Here is a 21,693-nt window from a genome sequence, read left to right as displayed (position 1 = left end):
ACTTTTTCATGTGGAGAAGATAGACTGGACGACTTGGACCTGTGTCTTGGGTCCTTCATGTGAAGGTATCTGGCCCATGGTAAGCGAGGTCACAGATGTTTCTGCATCCTGTCTTACTAGTAACAAAAAAGTGCTAGCTACAGGAGATGACTTTGGATTTGTGAAGTTGTTCCGATACCCAGTTAAGGTAATTGTACTTTTTTATTTTTGGTTTGATTGTTGAAATAACTTTCGTGCCTTTTTAGTAAATGTGTTTCTTTTTGCAAATTGTATTCAATAAATGAAAATGGAAAAAAATACAAATTGATGTTAGAAATTAAATTATCTGTTCTGTGCCAGTGATAGCACTAATTACAGTTTTACCCATATTTATGTAATATTAACAGGTGAGGTTTCCTGACACTAATATTTCGAGGAATACATATTTGAATGATGAATAATGGAATCAAAGTTCTATATTTTGCTATTTGTTTATCCATTGAAGTAGAAACCAATAAAGCTGTAAATAATTGAAAAATTCAAAGTTTTTGTCTGCCAAAAATTATTTTATGTAATTTATCAAGAGAAATTGAGACTGCGGCATATTTTGTAAAAAAATTACATCCTGCTTTGTTGTCTCTTTGACATTTGTAAATATAAATTAATGTAATTTTTATCTGTTTCCTCTTTGAATTAAGGGAAAGTATGGGAAGTTCAAAAGATATGTGGCTCACAGCACACACGTAACAAATGTACGTTGGACACATGATGACAGTTTGCTTGTTACAATTGGAGGAGCAGACACAACAGTGATGGTTTGGACACATGAGATGGAGGGACACAAGCACAACAAACAATATGACAGTGAAGAGTCTGATTTTGATTCTGATGAAGATGGAGGTGGGTATAATTTATATTGTGTGACTATTTGGTACATCAAATGAACTAGATGTGATCTTAAAATAGGGATAAAAAGAAAGACATACTTGCATTTAAATAAGCGCCTTTCACGACAACTGGACGTCCCAAAGCACTTTTTTAAGTGTAGTCACTGTTGTAATGTAGGATGCAATTAAATAATGTTGCAAGCTCTGTAAATTCTACACACACAAATTAGATGCAAATTGTGTGCTGTGACTGAGACTAGATTATTTTTGCCATCATTTTCTTTCTTGGATCCAGACCAAGGTTATTTGCACAATAGTGCTGTAGTAGAGGAGAACTAAGTGGTTTTTCTCCTGCAAAAGTTCTACGTTGAAATTTTGTTTTTAACAAACTTTTGGCAAAAATATGATGCAATGAGGTTTACTTTTTGATTGTATTAACCAATGCATCTACTTCAGTGCTACATTTACTGAAGTTGTTCGTTGTTGCACTGGGATTTTCACACCAAATTTATTACCATATTAGTGTTAAAATCCTAGCATCAAACAGTTGAATCACACTGTGATTCCCCTCCTTCACTTGTAGCAAGACCGGCCAGCTCAAACTGAAATAGCACTCTGTTGGCTTCAGTGTAAGAGTTCAAGCTATCTATTTATTTAACAGTGCAAGTTTAAGCCCACATCACAGGGCAGTGAACACCAGTATGTAGCATAAAAGTGTGTGTGTGGCTGGGTGAAGCAGGTCATATACATTGGAGCTGTTTTCCTACGAAACTTGTATGCACCTGTACTTGATATTCATTGCCTGTAAGTGTGAAAGAAAGAACTTGCATTTATATAGTGTTTTATCACATCTCTCTGAAATATCCCAAAGCATTTCACATACAATAAATTACACTGAAGTGCAGTTACAATGGTAATGTGAGTAAATGTGGCAGCCATTTTGTACACAGCAATAGAAATGAGGTGAATGACCAGTTGTTCTACTTTTGGTGGAGTTGGTTGAAGGATCTGCTCACTGATCTCTGCTCGTTGGATAGTGCCATCGGATCTTTAATATTCAGTTAAGCCAGTAAAACTGGCAGATGGGTCTTCAGTTTAATATTTCATCGGTACCAAACAGGAGTGTTAGTCTAGTTAAGCGCCACATGAACATCAACCCACCTTCTTTTGAATGAGAGGCACAAGTACAATTTACTGAGCCAAGCTGACACTGTTCAGTCATTCTCTCAATTTAAAAAAATTGGAGAACCTACGATAGATATAACTCTGTTGGCTTAAGTGAGGCCAGCATCTTTAATGTACCTCATTTGCGCTGTACCCTGTGATACAATTGAAAGTTAAACTTCTTCACCAACAAATCCTCCAGCCTTTTCACTCTTCCAACCCCAAAATAGAATGGACTATTTCCCATCATCCATTTGGGATGCAGCATAGCCAAGTGGATTCTATACAGTTTACTGCTTGAAATTAAACATGTGCTTGAAATTGAGAAAGACTGTTTTCTCCGTGTGCCTGTTGGCGAACCTAGAAATTGCTGTTGTCATGCTGCTTAAACCACTTCGTATGAGCAATACTTTTCAAATATTTCAAAGTGTTTGGAGATTGTTCAAAAAACAGCATATTTTACTATTATCGGGCTGTTGAGACTTTGGGATTCAATTTCTTCTTCCAAAACTAACACCGTTGACTTTGGTATGGTTTCTATGACAAATTGCGCCATTCCAAAGTGCTCTGATCATCTTGCCACCAATTTAAGGCTATTAATGTGGTTTCTGCAGTCCTTCAGCAATTCATAATGAAATCACTAAAAAATAAATGGGTTAACACCTTCATTCAAAAAGCAAAATAATTTCATATGAACATGCTGATGCATTGATTATTAAAATTACAGTGAAGTTTCATCTGTATTCTGTCCTAAATATGGCTAAGTTTCTATGGGCCCGAACTTGGTGGCCTTACCGCCTGCTGCCGCTGAGTTTTTTGGGCGGTCTCCCCTTCGGTGCCAGTTTCCACTAGGCCTCCCGTCGGCGGGAGGGGAGGACAGCTGGGAACTGCCCGCTGATGGCTGCTAGCGCGCAAGGCGCTTAAGTGGCCTCCCGCTCGCCGAGCTGGCAGATTCCTCCAGGTGGCAGCAGGGGGAAGGACCGCTGTGTGGAGGCAGGTCTAACTCCAACGGTAAGTATGAAGACCTGCAAGAAAAAGGTTAGTGAACTTTATTTATATTTTCAGCGATTTATGTGGATGGGGTTCCCTGAATTGTTTTTTTAATTTGTTTTATTTTTATGTGCTCCCCCCTTCCTTGGGTCTGACTCAGTCCTCGGCGGCACTTTGGCGAGGATTACACTTGCCGCCGAGATTGGGAGCTGCCACCCAGATTCATGGCGTAAGTCCCTTTTTTGTTGCCAGGCGGTCTTTCAAGGCCTTTTTTTATTACAAAACTCCCACCCAAAGTCCTTTGGGCGGCACCTGGGCAGAACTTAGCTTCCACCAAGTTTGGACCTTATAACTTGTTTTATCAAATAGACATTTGAAGACCCTTGCAGCTTCTGTAAGAAGACAACATCCCTTCCAACCTGAAATCCATCATTAGCTTACCATTCTTGCTTGGAAGAATGTAGCCCAGCTGTAACTGTTAACCCTGAATACAGTAAGCTGCTTACTGGAATAGTTGTAGGATTCCTACTACATCTTCATTATCTAAAATGGTGGGAAAATATCACCAACTAAACCAGTTTTACACAGCTTAAAACAACTATTCAAATTAATTTCAATTCATTAGGCACTTCAAAGGTATGGGGCAAATGTTATGCAACACAAGACATGATTTATAACATACACATCTAGAGTGTCCACCTAAAATGTCAGTTGCCCTTCTAATGTTCCCATTACACTCTTAGGATGTCACTATTTATTTCCCTGATTTGGGGGAATGCTTGAGGAATAGATAAGCTAAATGTTCAAAATTGCATTTGGATAAATACCTTTCCAAGTAGAAGTGATGAGGACTGCAAGATTCCCTGTTTTTATACTCATTTTTTGATGATAAGGCTGCGAATCAATCGTGATAAAAAGAACAATGTTATTTTGAGCGCAGAGTTAAGATTAGACCATAATATTTTTCTAAGATTAGACCACTTCATGGAAGATGGATCAAAGGTAAACCCACATTTTCTGTCATTTTAGCTGGTTTAACCTTCAATGTTTGTGCACTAAGATGTGTAGGATTAGCGTACTGGGATGAAAAGTGCGCACACATACACACCAGATTAGAGTTCTGTAGCAGTAAGGCACACAGTGTCTTTGACCCACTATTTTAAGTGAACACAACTTTTAAGCATACTTAGAACCCGAATAGTGGATTATTTAAAATGCATTGATATAATAGATCTTTTGCAAGTTGCAATGCCATCTATTATATTTGCAAGGGGCCCTATAGGTGCAGATCGCCTTCTACTGGGTCAGATTTGTGCAGAAACAGCCAAGTTGCTTTGAATTAGCTTCCTCCTATATGTCTCCTTTAGATAGGAACTCTGTGATGGTCCACATAGACAGCATTGTCTGTGTTTGGACATGGGGCCAGAATAACTGGCTCCTCAGTGAATTGTATTATGATGTTTTGCCTGATTTAGAATCTTGGCCTTTTGATCCAGTTTAAAGAATAAAATGGTGATTCTATTCTTTTCAGGTTCCAATCTCTTCAGATATCAGATAAGATTAAATATTTTAACAATTGTTATATATCATAATAGTGATTCTTCCAATGATGAAGTGAAATTATTCTTGGCAGGTTAATATTTCCAAATGACCGTTTTCTCCACTGATTAAATTCCTTTAATATTACACACATAAGTTATCATCAAGATTAATGTGCATCAGTCTTGAATATATTATGCTTGTTGTTATAGGTTATGACAGTGATGTTACCCGGGAAAATGAAATCAATTACACCATTAGGGCCTTTGCAACAAGTCTTCGACCGATGTCTGGAATCAAGCCTCATCTACAGCAGAAAGAACCTTCCCAAGAGGAAAGGTACCTTGCATCTAACAGCAAATCGGCATAAATCCTTGCATTCTAGTTCATATGGATTATGCTTTTGGAAGGTTTTGGTACTCTAGGCAATATTTTAGCAAAACATGAGTAAATTATCAGTAAAACTGCAGGGAAATTGATCTTTATTCTTTGCTTGATTGAAATTACACCATTTTTTTCAAAGGATTAACCAAGACAACTTGTATACAAGTTTCCCTTAAATTAAAAATTATCCTGATTCAATTTAGCTTTATGATTACATGTTTACTTAAGGCTAATGTGTATCCTGGACAGCTGTTTTTCAATGTTATTTCAGGATTCTATACATAGGATTCAGATTTATTCAGTGGATTCACCAGCGCCTTCCTGATTTTAGTAGAATCTGGGCGCAATAATTGTTTTTCTTGAAAAATATGTCCGCAATATAATTAACCTTTAGTCTGCCAAAAAGTCCAGGGAACTATCTCTCTTTTTGAGTCCTGTTTCTTTTTAGATCATACAAGGTGGTGCTGGTAGTAACATTAGCATTGCAACATAAAAGTTTCTCAGAACATTAGGAGTAACTTGAAAACCATATATCAACCCTAATAATGCTAAAGTACACACTTAACGCTTTAATCCTGCTGACCTTGTATTGCCCTATTATTCTTATTTTCCATATTTATCTTTATGCCCATTTTTTATCTGTTCCATTCTCCATCTGTGACTAATTCAAATGGATCTGCTCCCCTCTCATTTTTCTGTAAATTAAATGTAATTATCCCACAATTCAATTTCACCTTTGAAACGTGACAATTTTAAATTATTTTAGAAATATAGAAACATAGAAAATAGGTGCAGGAGCAGGCCATTCGGCCCTTTGGGCCTGCACCACCATTCAATAAGATCATGGCTGATCATTCCCTCAGTACCCCTTTCCTGCTTTCTCTCCATACCCCTTGATCCCCTTAGCCGTAAGGGCCATATCTAACTCCCTCTTGAATATATCCAATGAACTGGCATCAACAACTCTCTGCGGCAGGGAATTCCACAGGTTAACAACTCTCTGAGTGAAGAAGTTTCTCCTCATCTCAGTCCTAAATGGCCTATCCCTTATCCTAAGACTCTGTCCCCTGGTTCTGGACTTCCCCAGTATCGGGAACATTCTACCTGCATCTAACCTGTCCCGTCCCGTCAGAATCTTATATGTTTCTATGAGATCCCCTCTCATCCTTCTAAATTCCAATGTATAAAGGCCCAGTTGATCCAGTCTCTCCTCATATGTCAGTCCTGCTATCCCGGGAATCAGTCTGGTGAACCTTCGCTGCACTCCCTCAATAGCAAGAATGTCCTTCCTCAGATTAGGAGACCAAAACTGAACACAATATTCCAGGTGAGGCCTCACCAAGGCCCTGTACAACTGCAGTAAGACCTCCCTGCTCCTATACTCAAATCCCCTACCTATGAAGGCCAACATACCATTTGCTTTCTTCACCGCCTGCTGTACCTGTTTGCCAACTTTCAGTGACTGATGAACCATGACACCCAGATCTCATTGCATCTCCCATTTTCCTAATCTGCCGCCATTCATATAATATTCTGACTTCGCGTTTTTGCCCATAAAAGTGGATAACCTCACATTTATCCACATTATACTGCATCTGCCATGCATTTGCCCACTCACCTAACCTGTCGAAGTCACCCTGCAGCCTCTTAGCGTCCCCCTCACAGCTCACACCACCATCCAGTTTAGTGTCATCTGCAAACTTGGAGATATTACACTCAATTCCTTCATCCAAATCATTGATGTATATTGTAAAGAGCTGGTGTCCCAGCACTGAGCCCTGCAGCACTCCACTAGTCACTGCCTGCCATTCTGAAAAGGACCCGTTTATCCCGACTCTCTGCTTCCCATCTGCCAACCAGTTCTCTATCCACGTCAGTAGATTACCCCCAATACCATGTGCTTTGATTTTGCACACCAATCTCTTGTGTGGGACCTTGTCAGAAGTCTTTTGAAAGTCCAAATACACCACACCCACTGGTTCTCCCTTGTCCACTCTACTAGTTACATCCTCAAAAAATTCCAGAAGATTTGTCAAGCATGATTTCCCCTTCATAAATCCATGCTGACTTGGACTGATCCTGTCACTGCTTTCCAAATGCGCTGTTATTTCATCCTTATGAATTGATTCCAACATTTTCCCCACTACTGATGTCAGGCTCACTGGTCTATAATTACCCGCTTTCTCTCTCCCTCCCTTTTTAAAAAGTGGTGTTACATTAGCTACCCTCCAGTCCATAGGAACTGATCCAGAGTCGATAGAGTGTTGGAAAATGATCACCAATGCATCCACTATATCTAAGGCCACTTCCTTAAGTACTCTGGGATGCAGACTATCAGGCCCCGGGGATTTATCGGCCTTCAATCCCATCAATTTCCCTAACACAATTTCCCGCCTAATAAGGATATCCTTCAGTTCCTCCTTCTCACTAGACCCTCGGTCCCCTAGTACTTCCGGAAGATTATTTGTGTCTTCCTTTATGAAGACAGAACCAAAGTATTTGTTAAATTGGTCTGCCATTTCTTTGTTCCTCATTATAAATTCACCTGAATCTGACTGCAAGGGACCTACGTTTGTCTTCACTAATCTTTTTCTTTTCACCTATCTATAGAAGCATTTGCAGCCAGTTTTTATGTTCCCGGCAAGCTTCTTCTCGTACTCTATTTCCCCCTTCCTAATTAAACCCTTTGTCCTCCTCTGCTGAATTCTAAATTTCTCCCAATCCTCAGGTTTGCTGCTTTTTCTGGCCAATTTATATGCCTCTTCCTTGGATTTAACACTATCCTTAATTTCCATTGTTAGCCACGGTTGAGCCACCTTTCCCATTTTATTTCTACTCCAGACAGGGATGTACAATTGCTGCAGTTCATCCATGTGATCTTTAAATGTTTGCCATTGCCTATCCACCGTCAACCCTTTAAGTATCATTTGCCAGTCTATTCTAGCCAATTCACGCCTCAAACCATCGAAGTTACCTTTCCTTCAGTTCAGGACCCTAGATTCTGAATTAACTGTGTCACTCTCCATCTTAATAAAGAATTCTACCATGTTATGGTCACTCTTCCCCAAGGGGCCTCGCATAACAAGATTGCTAATTAGTCCTTTCTCATTACACATCACCCAGTCTAGGATGGCCAACTCCCAGGTTGCTTCCTCGACATATTGGTCGAGAAAACCATCCCTAATACACTCCAGGAAATCCTCCTCCACCGCATTGCTACCAGTTTGGTTAGCCCAATCAATATGTAGATTAAAGTCACCCATGATAATGGCTGTACCTTCATTGCAAGCATCCCTAATTTCTTGTTTGATGCTGTCCCCAACCTTACTACTACTGTTTGGTAGTCTGTACACAATGCCCACTAGCGTTTTCTGCCCCTTGGTATTCCGTAGCTCCACCCATATCGATTACACATCATCCAAGCTAATGTCCTTCCTTACTATTGTATTAATTTCCTCTTTAACCTGCAATGCCACCCCGCCTCCTTTTCCTTTCTGTCTATCCTTCCTAAATGTTGAATACCCCTGGATGTTGAGTTCCCAGCCTTGGTCACCCTGGAGCCATGTCTCCGTGATGCCAATTACATCATATCCGTTAATCGTTATCTGCGCAGTTAATTCACCCACCTTATTCCGAATACTCCTCACATTGAGCACAGAGACTTCAGGCTTGTCTTTTTAACACACTTTGCCCCTTTAGAATTTTGGTGTAATGTGGTCCTTTTTGCCTTTTGCCTTAGGTTTCTCTGCCCTCCACTTTTACTTTTCTTCTTTCTATCCTTTGCCTCTGCCCCCATTCTACTTCCCTCTGTCTCCCTGCATAGGTTCCCATCCCCCTGCCATATTAGTTTAACTCCTCCCAAACAGCACTAGCAAACACTTCCCCTCGGACATTGGTTCTGGTCCTGCCCAGGTGCAGACCGTCCGATTTGTACTGGTCCCACCTCCCCCAGAACCGGTTCCAATGTCCTGGGAATTTAAATCCCTCCCTTGTGCACCACTCCTCAAGCCACGTATTCATTTGAACTATCCTGCGATTCCTACTCTGACTAGCATGTGGCACTAGTAGCAATCCTGAGATTACTACTTTTGAGGTCCTACTTTTTAATTTAGCTCCTAGCTCCCTAAATTCGTCTTGTAGGACCTCATCCCGTTTTTTACCTATATCGTTGGTACCTATATGCACCACGACAGCTGGCTGTTCACCCTCCCTTTTCAGAATGCCCTGCACCCGCTCCGAGACATCCTTGACCGTTGCACCAGAGAGGCAACATACCATCCTGGAGTCTTGGTTGTGGCTGCAGAAACGTCTATCTATTCCCCTTACAATTGAATCCCCTATCACTATAGCTCTCCCACTCTTTTTCCTGCCCTTCTGTGCAGCAGAGCCACCCACGGAGCCATGAACTTGGCTGCTGCTGCCCTCCCCTGATGAGTCATCCCTCTCCACAGTACCCAAAGCAGTGTATCTGTTTTGTAGGGGGATGACCGCAGGGGACCCCTGCACTACCTTCCTTGCACTGCTCTTCCTGTTGGTCATCCATTCCCTATCTGGCTGTGGACCCTTCACCTGTGGTAAGACCAACTCACTAAACGTGCTATTCACGTCATTCTCAGCATCATGGATGCTCCAGAGTTCATCCACCCGCAGTTACAGTGCCGCAATGCGGTCCGTCAGGAGCTGCAGGCGGATGCTCTTCCTGCACATATAGTCGTCAGGAACACCGGAAGCGTCCCTGACTTCCCACATAGTACAGGAGGAGCATAACACGTGTCCGAGCTGTCCTGCCATGACTTAACCCTTAGATAAACTTAAATTGGCAACAACAATGCTAAAGGTTACTTACTGATATAGAAAAGAAAAAGAAAAATTACTTACCAATCACTTACCCCCTTGGCTGTGACGTCACCTTTCGATTTCTTTCTACTTTTTTGCCTCCCTGCTGCAGCTGCACCGGCTGGCCTCTCCTCTCCGACGAACTCCCGAGCCTCTCCTTGAAGCTGGGCCTTTTGTAGGTCGCCTTAATCTCCCCGCTCTGCCTCTCCTCACCAACGAGTTGTATGTTTTTTTATTTTTGTTTTAGTGATTGCTTCTCCAGTTCAGTCCAGTGACCTGTGCTGTAAAGTTTTCGGCAGTTGTCAAGTCCTACATTACCACATATTCCCTGGTTTAGACAATGCTTCCAGACATTAGCCAGTACAAATCTTGAACCAGCAGCTATATGATCCACAACAACAATCCAGTTTACTTTCCCTTAACATTTATATTTCCTTTCCTAATCACAAAATGATTGTCCAGTTGAGAGTACAAACCTTTTCTACAAGAAATGACTGGAACAAAGCCGTTATACGTTGGCATGCCCTTACCCTTACTTCATTTATGTACTTTTTCTTAGCGGGGATAGGGAAAACCAACTCCAGCGGTACCCTGCTCCTGACAAAATGCCTAGAACACGACCTTGTCATCACTATCACCTTGTTCCGCCAGACGGATAAGTACAAAAATACCCTCACTCCAAACACTGGCACCTGCTTGACTGAAGTTGCATGATCAGCCATGATCATATTGAATGGCGGTGCAGGCTCGAAGGGCTGAATGGCCTACTCCTGCACCTATTTTCTATGTTTCTATGTCATCGTTTGAGCCAGGGATCGCAAGGATGTGCGCGCATTACCCGCACCATTACAGGAGCTGACGACTGCTGGACGGACCACCACCTAATCTGTTCCATCATCAACGTCAATATAGTCCCAAAGCGGCAACGGCAGCAGAAGTAGTGCCGCAAAAAAAATCAATTCCGGGGCACTCAAAGACCCAGCCATGGGAGCCCTATACAGCCAGCGCCTCATTGCTAACCTGGTGAACCTTGATGACCCCGTGACGCAGAATGCCCACAGCACTTGGTCTGCCCTCCAGGCCACCATAACCAGTGCCTGCGAAAAGATGCTCGATCACTCAACCAGGAAATACCAGGGCTGCTTTTATGAAAATGACCAGGAGATCCAAGAGCTAATAAATCACAAGCGCAGGGCATTTCTGACCCTAAAACAACAACCCAACTCTGGAGCAGCAAAGCAGCAATACTTATGGCTTATGGCCGAAGTCCAACAAAAAACCCATGACCTAAAGAATAGATGGTGGGTGGAGAAAGCACAGGAGATTCAGCAGTTGGCCGACAGCCATGGTGTGCGAGGATTCTTCACCGCAGTCAAGGTCACCTGCAACCCAAGCACCCAAGGCCCCACCCCACTACTGGCCAAGAACAGGGAGACACTCATCAAGGACACAGAGGCAGTCAGAACCCACTGGAAGGAGCACTTCGAAGATCTTCTTAACCGAGACTCTGCCTTTGACTCAAGTGTCCTCGACTCCATCCTGCAGCATGCTACCCGTCACCACCTCAGCAAAACCCCAGCCTGTACGAGGTAGGAAAGGCCATCCGCCAGCTCAAGAACAACAAGGCAACAGGAGCGGATGGAATCCCCGCTGAGGTACTAAAGGATGGCAGAGGTACTATTGGCACGAATGCATGACCTCACCTCTCTCATCTGGAAGGAGGAGAGCATGCCGGGAGATTTCAGAGAAGCAGTAATTGTGACCATCTTTAAAAAAGGGGACGTCCAACTATGGCCGCTACAGAGGAGTCTCCCTGTTATCAGCCACTGGGAAAGTCATCGCTAGAATCCTCCTCAACTGTCTTCTACCTGTGGCTGAGGAGCTCCTCCCGGAGTGCGGATTTTGTCCACTACGGGGTACAACAGACATGATCTTTACAGTGTGACAACTGCAAGAGAAATGCAGGGAACAGCACCAACCCTTTTACATGGCTTTCTTTGACCTTACAAAGGCCTTTGACACTGTTAACCGCGAAGGACTCTGGAGGGTCCTCCTTCATTTCGGCTCCCCCAAAAGTTTGTCACCAGCCTCCGCCTGCTCAAGACGACATGCAAGCTGTGGTCTTGACCAACGGATCCATCACAGACCCAATCCATATCCGGACTGGGGTCAAGCAGGGCTGCGTCATCATGCCAACCCTCTTCTCGATCTTCCTCGCTGCAATGCTCCACCTCACACTCAACAAGCTCCCCACTGGAGTGGAACTAAACTACAGAACCAGTGGGAACCTGTTCAACCTTCGTCGTCTCCAGACCAAATCCAAGACTGTCCCAACCTCTGTCGTCAAGCTTGCGTCTGTGCACATTCAGAGACAGAACTCCCAAGTTAAAGCCAACATCTTCACTGAGGCGTACGAAAGCATGGGTTTTACACTAAACATCCGTAAAAGACAAAGGTCTTTCACCAACCTGACCCCGCCACACAGCACTGTCCCCCAGTCATCAAGATCCACGGTGCAGCCCTGGACAACGTGGACGACTTTCCATACCTCGGGAGCCTATTATCAGCAAGGGCAGACATCGACGACAAGGTTCAACACCACCTCCAGTGTGCCAGAGCAGCCTTCCAAAGAGACTGTTCGAAGATCAGGCCCTCAAATCTGGCACCAAGCCCAAGTGATACCCATCCTCCTGTATGACTGAGACGTGGATCATATACAGTAGACACCTCAAATCGCTGGAGAAATATCACCAACGATGTCTCCACAAGATCCTGCAAATCTCTTGGGAGGATAAACGCACCAACGTCAGTGTTCTCGATCAGCCCAACATCCCCAGCATCGAAGCACTGACCACACTCAACCAGCTCCGTTGGGCAGGCCACATTGTTTGCATGCCTGACATAAGACTCCCAAAGCAAGCGCTCTACTCGGAACTCGTACATGGCAAGCAAGCCCCAGGTGGGCCGAGGAAACATTTCAAAGACACTGATACAAGGTTCCAAGCGACCTTTTATATACTTAATGATGCACGTCAACCTTGTGCACGCCACCCCCCCCCCATGCCGTTTAATTGGCCCAAGTCACATGCACAATTGCTGCTTGACGAATTCCCTTTTGCATTACTCAATCAGTCACCTATATCTCATACCAAATGGAGTTTTTCCAACATGTCACTTTTGAACCCTTGCCCTGCTTAGCTGCCCCTCTGGGTCTCCTGTGGTTCAACAGTTTGGCCTCCTGTAATTGTCCTTAGGTTACACAGCTTGTAAAGTTGACCACTGCAAAAGCCCTTTTTAGTTCCGAGGTCCATTCTTAACCCTTTAATTATAACAGAGCTCGAAAGCCCCATTTCAAAAGCTAAGCCTATTCCTATCCTCACCTACCATCCAAATTCTTGCACTTTCAGCAGGGTCTTTGGATGACAAACTCAAGTGAAAAATCTGCCTGATATATTGCTTTCCCATGTCAAGGCCTGACTCTTAGGGCCCAAGTTTCCACATGATTCGCGCCTGATTTTTAGGAGCAACTGGTGGAGAACGGACTATTTTAGAAATCGCAATTCTCCACATTTTTTTTTCTGCAGTTCTAGTCAGGTAGAACAGTTCTAGTTTAGAACAGAATTTTTTCTTCAAAAGGGGGCGTGTCCGGCCACTAAAGCCTGATTTGAAAGTTTCCACAGTAAAAATGTACTCCAAACTAAAGTAGAATGGAGCCAGTGAAGATTTTTGTAGAACTGAAAAAACCTGTTCTACACATTAAAAAATCAGGCGCAGGTTACAAATTAGGCGTCCAGAACGAGGTGGGGGGGAGAGGGGGGGAAGGGAACTCATTAAATTCGACAATAAATCCTTATTTATACTTCTACAAATATTATACAAATAAATCCAACCTGAATAAACATTTATAAGCCAAGAAAAGATTAAATACACCATCTTCCTACCTGTATGAAAGTGCTTCAGCCAGGGAGAATTCTGCAGCCGTTCGTGCCACTGAGCGGGAGGGGGAGAGAGAGAGAGCGAGAGAGGGAGGGAGAGAGAGTGAGAGTGGGGGGGGGAGGGAGGGAGAGAGAGGGGGGTAGGGGGGGGGAGGGAGGGCGAGAGAGAGGGGGGGAGGGGGAGGGAGGGAGAGAGAGAGGGGGGAGGGGGAGAGAGAGGGAGGGGGAGGGAGGGAGGGAGAGAGAGGGGGGGAGGGGGAGGGAGGGAGAGAGGGAGGGGGAGGGAGGGAGAGAGAGGGGGGGAGGGAGGGAGGGGGAGGGAGAGAGAGAGAGGGGAGGGAGGGAGAGAGGGGGGGAGGGAGGGGGAGAGAGGGGGGGAAGGGAGGGGGAGGGCGAGAGAGAGAGGGGAGGGAGAGAGAGAGAGAGGGGAGGGAGGGAGAGAGAGAGAGGGGAGGGAGGGAGAGAGAGAGAGGGGAGAGAGAGAGAGGGGAGGGAGAGAGAGCGGGGGGGAGAGAGAGCGGGGGGGGAGAGAGAGAGGTGGGGGGTCGGGTCGGGGAACAGGAGCGCAGGTCGGGTCGGGGAACAGGAGCGCGGGTCGGGTCAGTCGGGGGGGGGAGCGGGTGTCGGGTCGGGGCGGGGGGGGGGAGCGGGTGTCGGGTAGGGTCGGGGATCGGGGCGAGGGGGGGGAGCGGGTCTCGGGTTGGGGTGGTGGGGGGGAGCGGGTGTCGGGTCTCGAGTTGGGGCGGGGGTGGGGGAGCGGGTGTCGGGTCGGGTTGGCGGGGGGGGGGAGCGGGTGTCTGGTCGGCGGGGGGGGGGAGCGAGTGTCGGGTCTGGTCGGGGGCGGAGAGCAGGAGCTGGCCGTGGGAGGAGCCTCATTCACGCAGCCACAGTGAGGCCATTCAGCCAGGGCTAGGGGCTGCGTGCTTCGGGCCCCTCCCACACAGTTCGGCGCCTGGTGCTGCTGCACTTGCGTGCCGACTGTAGCGCGCATGTGCAGAGGTCCCGGCACTGTTTTCAGCGCCGGGACCTGGCTCCGCCCTCCCCACAGCTCGTGCTGGCTGCGCCGAGGGCCAGAGGACCTGTAATTAGGTGGAGAATACCGAGGATTTTTTTAGGCGCCGTTTTAGGCGCGAAAAACGGGCGCCCAGCTCGGAGGGGCGCCCGTTTTTTTTCTTGTGGAAACTTGGGCCCATTGTTCCTGCTAATTCCACCCATTTGCAGGTATTCGAGAAACCTCTTAAAATTAAAGTTTTTTTCGGCGCAAAGACACTAATAGGTCCATTTTAAAAGCTTTAAAAAAATTTACTAAGAAACTAACTACTGCACACCAATATAACTAGTAAATGGTTCTGTGTAGTTTTTTTAAAAGTTATTTTCAGTTATTTGAAATCAGGTTAGTCACAGGTGGTGGACTAGACACTCTGATTAAAATGCTTACTTTTCGCAATAAACCCATTTTCAGCTGTATTAATAAAGCTGCACTAGGCTACCACTCTTAAATATATCAAGGAATATTTACAAATGAAAAAATTATTTTAAAAAAACAATTACATTCTAAAACGCTACAAATTGCACTGGTTCATGGCAGATTTTATGTTTGGTGATAGACGAGTTTGAGTATATGTTTGAGTTTGAGTGGAACTTGAGGGGAAAAAAACACTTCTCAAAACTAGTCCAATTTTGAGCACAATTTGTGCCCGGATAGTTGATTGCACCCAAGGCAGAGACTCTTGGCTAGTATATTTTTGTAAAAAAAAAGTTATGGCTTCTGTAATAGTGCCCTTTGCTGTGTTGGTTTTGTATTTTTTGATCATTTTTACTGCTACAGCAACTCTTGCATTCTGATTATTATTATGGGATTTTGCATGCCTTTATTGAAAAACCAGCTAAATTGGTTCATTATTCGACATTTTGGAGAGCTATTACAGGATATTATGCTCTACATTGTTGCTATGTGTGTAATTTTGTACTGGCATTGCAAAGGGATGACCTAAAATAGATGCTCTGTTTCAGCATAGCAACACAACTGCAACTTTTTGAAAAACGTTTTAATTCTGTAATGCAAAATATGTAATTGTCTATATAACAGTCACTGAGAAAAGTCATTTTTTGTGTAAAGAGCACTTTGAGACATTTTGTTATGAAATGCATTATATAAATGCAACTATTTTTATTATGCCCACAAAGCATTTTTGTTGCTCATCTAATAAGCTGAAATCTCGAAATAATCTATTTTCAAACTTTTCTGCTAATTCATTTCCTCCTTTTTCTGTGTGTCTTGCTTTCTCTGAAGGCAGGGAATAGTCAGGTAAGCATAATATATATCTTCACTTAGCTCTCCTAAAACACAGCAAGACAACAACACATTATGTAATGAATTTGATTACTTTAAAATATATTTTTTTATTAAACAGTGATATTTGAAACATTAAAACTGTTAATCTTGCTCATTTTTTGGTTCTTTACAGAAGTTAGGATATGCCCATTATCCAACAAAGGAAACATCACTTTAAAGGTGTTACTTAGATTTTATGATTTTAGATTTTTTTGATATCCCCATAAGGTTTCTACCAGGCCTATAGCTTTTGCAACACAGTTTACAACAAAAAGCTCCCTATTTAATTTCCATCTGGGCTTTAAATTGTCTACGTTGTTTTGTGAAGCAGCCCTAGCAACAAACAGGCATTAAATATCTCCTTATTGCCTTCCATCAAAACCTAGCTATGAAGAATCGCTAGAATTAGCTCTGGAAAGCTTTCAGCCAAGGACAGTCCCCAATGAAGTCTTTCTTGCATAGCTGCTTTGATGCAACCAGCACAAGCCCGGCTTCAACCTTAGCTTCAGGGCAATCAGCAATCATCAGGCAATTCCGACACCGACTAATCTGTCCCAGCCACTACTGCTGCATACTGACTAGTCCATAAAGTATCTGAAGATGTATACTTATTTAGTCCCACTAAGGTATCAGAGCATCGCTCAGGGCTGGATATATTGGGACTAGCTATCTGTTATTTTAGAAATTTTCTTCCCAGCAGTCTGGGCTGAATTTGTACCAACATCCCAGATGTTAAAAGACCGTGTGCATGATCCAATTGCCTTAAGCTTGCCCACCATATGTTATACAGGTACTTTTAATTCCTCAGATCGTCTATCAATGCAGACAGTTGTAACCAGATATAATATTGCTACTAGCTTCACCTCTACTTCTCTTATTATCTCTTGCTGGTGCACTACTTTACCCATGGAATGCAATATACAGGCATCCTAATATTTATCTCTGCAAAAATTATCAGCATTGAGTCCCTACTATGCAACAACTGCATCAGTCTCCAAATTAGACTTGCAGAAGATGGTCATTTATTACATAATTTTACAACATGGAAAGTGATTATTTTTACCAGACAAATTGAATAATTGAGGACATGGACCATTATAAGTAGATTTTCAGAAAGTGAAGTTTTGTCCTGATGTTGTAAACTGTTTGCAAACAGCAAGGTAAGCAGAAAGGGGAACACAGAGGGAACTCTCTGGAATGGGAAGACCTGCCCCAGTACTGTCTTAGCTTGACTCGGTTAGTAGCACTTTCATCTCTGAATCAGCAAGTTGTGGGTTTAAACCCCACTCCAGTGAATACTTCAGTCCAATACCAAATAAATGCTGGATTGTCACAGGTGCCAGCTTTAATATGAGATATTAATACAAAAGCCTCGTCTGCCTATTGAGGTGGATGTGAAAGATCACATGCCACTTTTTCAAAGAAGAATGGGGAGTTCTCCTGGCAAACTTTCATCCCACAACCAGCAACACCAAATATAGATTAACTGGCCATTTATCGCATTGCTGTTTGTGGGACTTGGCTGTGCACACATTGATTGCTGCATTTGCCTACAAGACTACCATAAGTGCATTCGAAAATTTATTGACTTAAATGCATTGGGATATCCTGAGGATGTAAAAGGCACTATGCAAGTGCAAGGTTTTTTTCCTTTTTATTATGAGCGTGCATATTAGTGAAACCTTTATAGATATTTCTGTGCTGATGTGGTTTATTTATGTACAATAGAGAGCAGATGATTATTGATACTTCTAGGCTCAGCAGCAGTCTTTGATGTAGCTGTGCTTTGGAACTTCAACAGTTTTCCCATCATCTTCTCTGGTCCAGAGAGCCATTTCCTGGGTTGTCTGCTGTTCTTCTTGGTTGATTTGCATTTCCTCCAGTAGCTTAACTCTTAAGCTTTGCAAGTGAATCCATTTGCATCACTCTTCTTGTGGTCATAGGCACTTGGTCATATTTATTAACTTTTTAAATCATGATATCCCATGTGGTTGATGCATTTACTTTGCAAAAGGATACAAGCTTTGATTTTTGTACAGTCTGATCCTCTTAATTCAGTGTTGCTTCAAATTAATGGATAATTCCAATTTTTTAGTATAAAACATGACTGAATTATTTAGTGAGTAGGATGTATTTATGTAAATAGTGTATAAAGTTCTGTTTCACTGAAATGTGACTTGTTTGGGCTTCTATTTTCCCTCTTTTCCTGCCACCAATCCAATGAATCAAATCATTTGCACAGGATAAGTAGTTCATTTTTGGTCACAGAAGAGCAAATTTAAATAATGTCAATTTACCTCTGATTAGACAGTTTACCTTGCTGTTGACTGTAAGTTGAAATGTTTTTGAGCTGAAAATGAGATGGGATCTGCATTTCAGTTACTGTACGCAGTTATTACTACAAGCCTGTCTTAAAGTGCTTTACATCTGTCACATGTGATGTAGGCAACATGCCATAAACAGCCAGTGCATTGCTAGATAGATTATGGAATATGTACCATTGTTATAAATGGGTCAACAATGTTAACGGATGTAAAGGCTCATTCAGCTCCCGCTATGCTTAGCTCCTCCATAGTATAACAGTCATTGAAGAATCATCGACATTTACCGCATAGAAGGAGGTCATTTGACCCATTGGGGGTCAGAGCGGGTAGAGGAAAAGGGAGGCGGTGTGGGGTTAAAATACTTTATAATTTTTTTTAAAAAGCAATCTGACCCCAACCCGCCAACTTCCCATTTTCATGGGTGCTCTAAGGAGGCGGGTCGGCCACTAAAATATTTTATGGAGGCTGTGTGCCTCCAATTTAACCTATATTTTAGTTTTAATGTCTGCAGGACGGGTTTTCCTGGTTTCAGGAAACCCGGCAGCTGAAGGGATGCGTGAAGGGTCGGATCCATCAGGCAAGTGCCTTTACAGCACTGTTTGTGAGCCAGGAGGAGCAGGAGTGCTTTCTCCTGGCCGAACAAGATTACCTCCATGCGATGGGACCCCCATAATCATCTGACAATCTCCCTGTCCCCCGTCTGCTCCGCTCCCTTGCTGCTTTCCTTTCCTGCTCGACAACTAACAAGACCGAAAAAATTTGATTTAAAATAAATTCAGCAGGACCTGCAGGAAACCCGCACTTCTGGGTTTCCTGGCTGCAACTCCTCACTTCCTTCCCGCCTCGTAGTTATTATTGGGGCCATTGGTCGGAATGGTCTCAAGGGAGGTAGGTTGTGGGCGTGGGGGCCTCCTGCCGACTTTAATGGCAGGGACCGATTTAAATACGAGTCCTCGGATTCCTGCCCGCAGCCAGCCAGATTGAGAGGCTGATTGGCTGCGAGCAGATAGGGCTCAGAAGCGAGGGGCCGGTCCAGGGGAGGGATTGCAGGAGGGGATCGGCAATTGGATCGGGAAGGGGGGGGTGGATGGAAGAGAGGATCAGGGTGGAGAGAGTAGGCAGGGGTCTGGAATCGGGAGGGGAGAATATCGGCAGCGATTGGGAGAGGGGGTAGTCGAGGATCGGCAGGGTTCGAGGATCGGGGTGGGGGGGTTGTTGGGGAAGAGGATGGGCAGGGATCTGGGGTGGGTTCGGAGGGGGGTGGTCAGCCGGGGTTCGGTAAGGGGAGAGAGAGGATCGGGGCCGGCCACCGGAGAATCGTGGCCAGCCTCATCATCATCATTGGGGAGGAGGTGGAGCCCTTGGGGGTGGGAGGGGTCTCCAATCACAGGGGGTGGGTTAAGCAGGGACCATGATCCAGGTATAAAGCAACTTATCTCCTGGGTGCTGCAGTCCCCACCTCTGTTCAACTGCCGGGTTTCATGAATTGTGTGAAACCTGTCCACCGGCAATTAAATTCAAAATGGAGGGGGGAAAAAAGAGGCTTCCTGCCTCATTACAATATTTGGATTGATGTAACGCCTCCTGGAAGTGGGTTGGTCGCCTGTTCCCCATCCTGCCTCTGGCAAAACTGGAAGTGGGCAGTTTGGAGGCGGGATCAGGTCAGGAATCTCATTTTTAACACTAACTGCTCCCACACTCCAAACGCACCCGTTTTTTATGGGGAAAATTCTGGCCACTGCGTCTGACAACTCTTCACTAGAGCAGTCCAAAGTTAATCTTAATGCCCAGCTCTCTTCCCGTAGTCCTGTATCTTCCTCTTAACCTACTCTGCTCCAGTGGAAATACTACCAGTAGCTGAAGATGATCCTCATAAATATGATTTCTCATCCGATATCATCCTGAGAAAAATTGCTCTCAATTCCATTTGTAAAGTAGCCATGTGAAGCAATCCATACTCATTAATTAAACACTATTATTGAGCTTTTGCAATGGCCGAAAAGGTAAAAGCACCATCCAGTGTATTACTAAGGCATTCAGAATAGAAAATCACAAGATTAATGTCTTGTCTGTGATGATAACGTTGATGTAAGGTGGCATAGCAGTTACTACAGTTGACTATGTGCCCATTAGTTATAGAGGGGGGGAAAACCAGCTAGACCCACACTTGATTGCTATCTATGACTCCTGCTGAAAAGTGGATGTCAGTGGAACACAAGATTGAATTAGGCTGTGATTTCTTCCATGGTCAAACAGTCTGTAATGCTTGCTGCCTAGACTCACTTGCACAAGGTGCAGGAGGACAACCACTGTCCATGGAATCATACTGCGGGAAGTGTCGATGCTTTTGAGAGAAAATTGAAAAATCAAAAACACTTGCCTGACTGCTTTCAAAGAAGATGCTCTTTTAAGCACACTGATCCTTAAGCTAAGCTTTACCATAGGTAGCCTGTCTTTTTTGACACTTCTCTGACGTAGATCTAATCCTAATCTTAATGTGCATGCATGGGTGAGGAAGAAAGTTAAGTTATCTGCATTTGCTGTGGTCTTCATTACTTGAGTGTGCTTTATATATAGCTGCCATCTTATGCTGCAACTGTTGTTCATTTCTGTAGGTATCAAACACAACTTACGAGGTGTTCATTTCTTGCCTCTAAAGGCAAAGGTATTGTGGATATGGGTGTGCTCTTAGTCCACTGGCACAGACCAGCAGTGCAATATTCACATTTCTAGTCCATACAGATTTTTCCCCAAATCTACGGCTCTTTTTCCATTATGTTGGCTATAAATGTGACTTTATAATTACCAAGCATACACAGGGATGGGCAATAAATGCTGGCCTTGCCAGTGAAGCCCACATCCTGGAACAAATAAAAAAAAAGTTACTTTAAAGTCTTTTTGATGACTGTTGAGTAATGACGCAAGCTAAAATCTTGCATGTGCAGTTTATCTGGTGTTGCCAAATCCACCCCCGTGATTTAAAGTGGACAAACATCACATAATTGGAATCAGGTTACGTTCCATTGAAAGCAGTTCTGCAATATTAATGTGATATATGAAGGGTGATGACAGTCCACATCTTTTTTTCTCCAAGACTGATGGCCTCCTCAAATACCTTTCCTCCACCCTTACCTCTAAAACCAAATGCAAGGAACTAATTGAATTTTCCATCTCAAAGACTGAGACCATCCACTAATTGTGTCTAACTCTGGCCCTCTGCGTGCTTCCCTCTCCCCATTCAACCATCTCTGAAACTCCTTCCCTCAGCCTCTTTGGCCCTCTCGCCACCTTCAGTCAAGCTCTAAATCTCCTGTAAACGT

The 21,693-nt window shown here is 43.9% G+C and overlaps 1 protein-coding gene across 6 annotated transcripts in view; it reads left to right on the top strand.

Annotated features, from left to right (window-relative positions):
- Nucleotides 1-21,693, top strand: part of LOC139263402 (echinoderm microtubule-associated protein-like 5) — a 302,041-nt gene that overhangs the window by 204,941 nt on the left and 75,407 nt on the right. For 2 of the 6 annotated variants that reach the window (XM_070879446.1, XM_070879447.1), the window contains exons 25-28: nucleotides 11-187; nucleotides 678-879; nucleotides 4,772-4,898; nucleotides 16,008-16,022. In XM_070879446.1, the coding sequence (XP_070735547.1) occupies nucleotides 11-187; nucleotides 678-879; nucleotides 4,772-4,898; nucleotides 16,008-16,022 (521 nt within the window). The remainder of the gene's footprint in view (nucleotides 1-10; nucleotides 188-677; nucleotides 880-4,771; nucleotides 4,899-16,007; nucleotides 16,023-21,693) is intronic. The other 4 variants (XM_070879445.1, XM_070879443.1, XM_070879442.1 and 1 more) reach the window with 2 other exon arrangements.

Source organism: Pristiophorus japonicus, chromosome 4 (genome assembly GCF_044704955.1).
Source record: "Pristiophorus japonicus isolate sPriJap1 chromosome 4, sPriJap1.hap1, whole genome shotgun sequence".
Classification (NCBI taxonomy): domain Eukaryota; kingdom Metazoa; phylum Chordata; class Chondrichthyes; family Pristiophoridae; genus Pristiophorus; species Pristiophorus japonicus.
This window is presented reverse-complemented; position numbering and strand designations above follow the sequence as displayed.